Here is a 2,868-nt window from a genome sequence, read left to right as displayed (position 1 = left end):
ACAAGCATGTGCCACCATGCCTGGCTAATTTTGTATTTTTAGTAGAGATAGGACTTCTCCATGTTGGCCAGGCTGATCTCGAACTCCCAACCTCAGGTGATCCGCCTGCCTCAGCATCCCAAAGTGAGGGGATTACAGGCGTGAGTCACCTAGCTCAGCCTAATTTTTTGATTTGTCATAAAGAAGGGGTTTTGCCTTGTTACCCATGCTGTGGGGTTTCCTTCTGATGAGATGAAAAAATTCTGGAATTAAGTAGAGGAGATGGCTGTACAGCACTGTGAATGTACTAAAAATGAACTGTACACATTAAAATGGAAGAAATGGTGACCTTTATCTTATACAAATTTTATTTTGATTTTTTTTTTTTTTGGTCTGACATTACCCTAGGCTTGCCAGTAAATATTTTGATTTTTTAAAAAGGACAATGATGAGTTGAAACGTTTAAGGACCTATCAGTAGAGATGGTAAGAAGACAGCACACGGCCGGGCACGGTGGCTCATGCCTGTAATCCTAGCACTTTGGGAGGCCGAGGTGAGTGGATCACCTGCGGTCAGGAGTTCAAGACCAGCCTGGCCATCATGGTGAAACCCCATCTTTAAAAAAAAAAAAAAAAAAGAAGAAGAAGAAGACAGCACAGAAGAGGGCAGGGCTGAGACTCGGGGCAGACAGAGCACGCTCCCCCCAGCCTCCTGCTGTCAGGGGGGCACCTGGAGCCCTGAGGCCTCACTCCTGCCTGACCACCTGCCTGCTGGCTCCTCACCATCTGGCTTCTGCGGCTTCTTCAGCTCCCACTGACCCCCCGAGTGAAGGCTGCTCGTCCACACCCACCTGGCCTCGGTGACGTCAGCAGTGTCTCCCCTGCACACGCTCTCCAGCTGCACGTAGACCGAGCAGTTGACCCGGCTCCACTCAAGGTCACAGAAGACCAGGATGTTGGGGCGCAGATGGGTGATTGTGTACTTGGTCAGGTCCGTCAGAGACTGGCTCACAGCAACCCCAAACAGGAAGGTCCTCAGCACCTTGTACACCGCAGCCACGTAGTTGTTGAAGTCGGAGTGGGAATAGAGCCGGTCTGTGTGCACCAGGTAGGCTTCTCCCGCCGAGACCTGCGCGTGGGGCAACCGCAGCGACCAGCGGGGGTCCCGGTCAGCCCGTGGGCCCTCACCAGGCCTTAGTCCTCCCCACAGGCCTCCCCAAGGCTGCTGCAGAGCTGGGGACTCTAAAGGGGCCCTAGCCGGTTTCTGTGTCTCACGCCTGCCATCCTAGCATTTTGGGAGGCTGAGGCGGGCAGATCACCTGAGGTCGGGCATTCAAGGCCAGCCGGACCAACATGGTGAAACCCGTCTCTACTAAAAATACAAAACTAGCTAGGTGTGATGGCGCACGCCTGGAGTCCCAGCTACTGGGGAGACTGAGGCAAGAGAATCACTTGAGCCCAGGAGGCGGAGGTTACAGTGAGCCGAGACCCTGCCATTGCACTCCAGCCTGGGCAACAAGAGTGAAACTCCATATCAAAAAACAAAAGGGGGTTCCTATTACCCACAAGTACCACTCGGGGCAAGGCTGTGTCCCCCAGCCCCCCACAGACCTCCAGGCCACCCCCCATCAGGAACCCAGGGTAATGCTGTACCCCATCCTGCCCCCTCCCTGTCCCTCTGAACCGCTCCTGCCTTACAAGGATGACGGTGGCCGTGATGGTGACCCCGGCCATGAGCCCATGGGTGATGGTGTCTGGCCGTTAGGAGTTCCGGTTGGAGTCATGCCCGCAGTAAAATCCTCACTTATACGGGGCGTTCACCAGCGATAGGACAGCGAAGGGCAGGGAGGCTGGAGGGGGAGAAGGGCCTTGGAGCTGCGAGGTTCTCCAACCAGCTGGGCCGTGGGGCCCCCACACCTTCCTTGCCTCGAGGCCTCCCACAGACAGCAAGGAAGAGCTTTTCTCACAGCACGTGGGAGGCCCAAGCGACACCCCTTTCCCATCGCCCTCAGATGAGCACGAACTCCCCAGGCCCTCTCCCCCTCACACCCTCCCCTCTGCTCCTTGAACAAACCTGGCAGACACTCACCTCAGGGACTTTGCACAGTCACTTCTCTCTGCCCAAAATATCTTATTTTATTTTTAAAAGTAGAGACAGGGGTCTCATGCTGACCAGGCTGGTCACAAACTCCCGGGCTGGAGCGATCGCCCAGCCTCAGCCTCCCAAAGTGCCGAGATTACAGGTGTGAGACAACGTGCCAGGCACCACAGTGACTCTCACTTCCGCTCAGTTTCATCTCCCCTCCCGGCTGTCCACACCGGCGTCCCTCTCATAAAAGGAAAGGTCTGTCTGGCCGGGCGTGGTGGCGCATGCCTGTAACCCAGCTACTTAGGAGGCTGAGGCAGGAGAATCGCTTGAAACCGGAAAATGGAAGTTGCAGTGAGCCGGGATCGCGCCACTGCACTCCAGCCTGGCGACAGAGCGAGACTGTCTCAATTTATAAAAAGAAAACAAACAAACAAACAAATAAATAAATAAATGAAAATAAAAGGGAAGATCCGCCCTTTTTCCCTCTTGTCCATGTGGAATTATGCAGTCACCTGTGGGGCACTGGACTTAACCTCCCCCGCTCCACCCGCCAGCACCAGGAGGGGCCTATCGTGTTCAGGACAGAGACCCTGGAGGCTGCTCAGAGCCTGGCCAGGGCAGATGTTTAATAAACATCTGTTAAAACAGGCAGGACTTATTTCAACCTTAGAGCTGGCCAGAGAAGTCAGGAAAGGGCGAAAGCAGGGGCACAGCGGAGGTGCCTTCATGCTTGCCCCTGCCCATCACTGACTCTCATGCCAGGGCACATGCCAGCCACACGGTGACTCAGGGATCAAAGGC

The 2,868-nt window shown here is 55.0% G+C and overlaps 1 protein-coding gene across 1 annotated transcript; it reads right to left on the bottom strand.

Moving 5' to 3' along the window:
• Positions 1-629: 629 nt before the first annotated feature.
• On the bottom strand, positions 630-2,061 carry LOC116547901 (phospholipid phosphatase 2-like). Its single transcript, XM_032273662.1, has 2 exons — positions 1,677-2,061; positions 630-1,107 (listed from the first exon to the last, which is right to left on the bottom strand). Exons 1-2 carry the CDS (start codon positions 1,710-1,712, stop codon positions 697-699), a joined length of 447 nt encoding a protein of 148 aa, XP_032129553.1. The 5' UTR covers positions 1,713-2,061; the 3' UTR covers positions 630-696.
• Between the last annotated feature and the right edge of the window lie 807 nt (positions 2,062-2,868).

Source organism: Sapajus apella, unplaced genomic scaffold (assembly GCF_009761245.1).
Source record: "Sapajus apella isolate SASKATOON/1434 unplaced genomic scaffold, GSC_monkey_1.0 scaffold5404, whole genome shotgun sequence".
NCBI classification, from domain to species: Eukaryota; Metazoa; Chordata; class Mammalia; order Primates; family Cebidae; genus Sapajus; species Sapajus apella.
The sequence above is the reverse complement of the archived record's forward strand: the minus strand, read 5'-3'. Positions and strand labels throughout refer to the sequence as shown.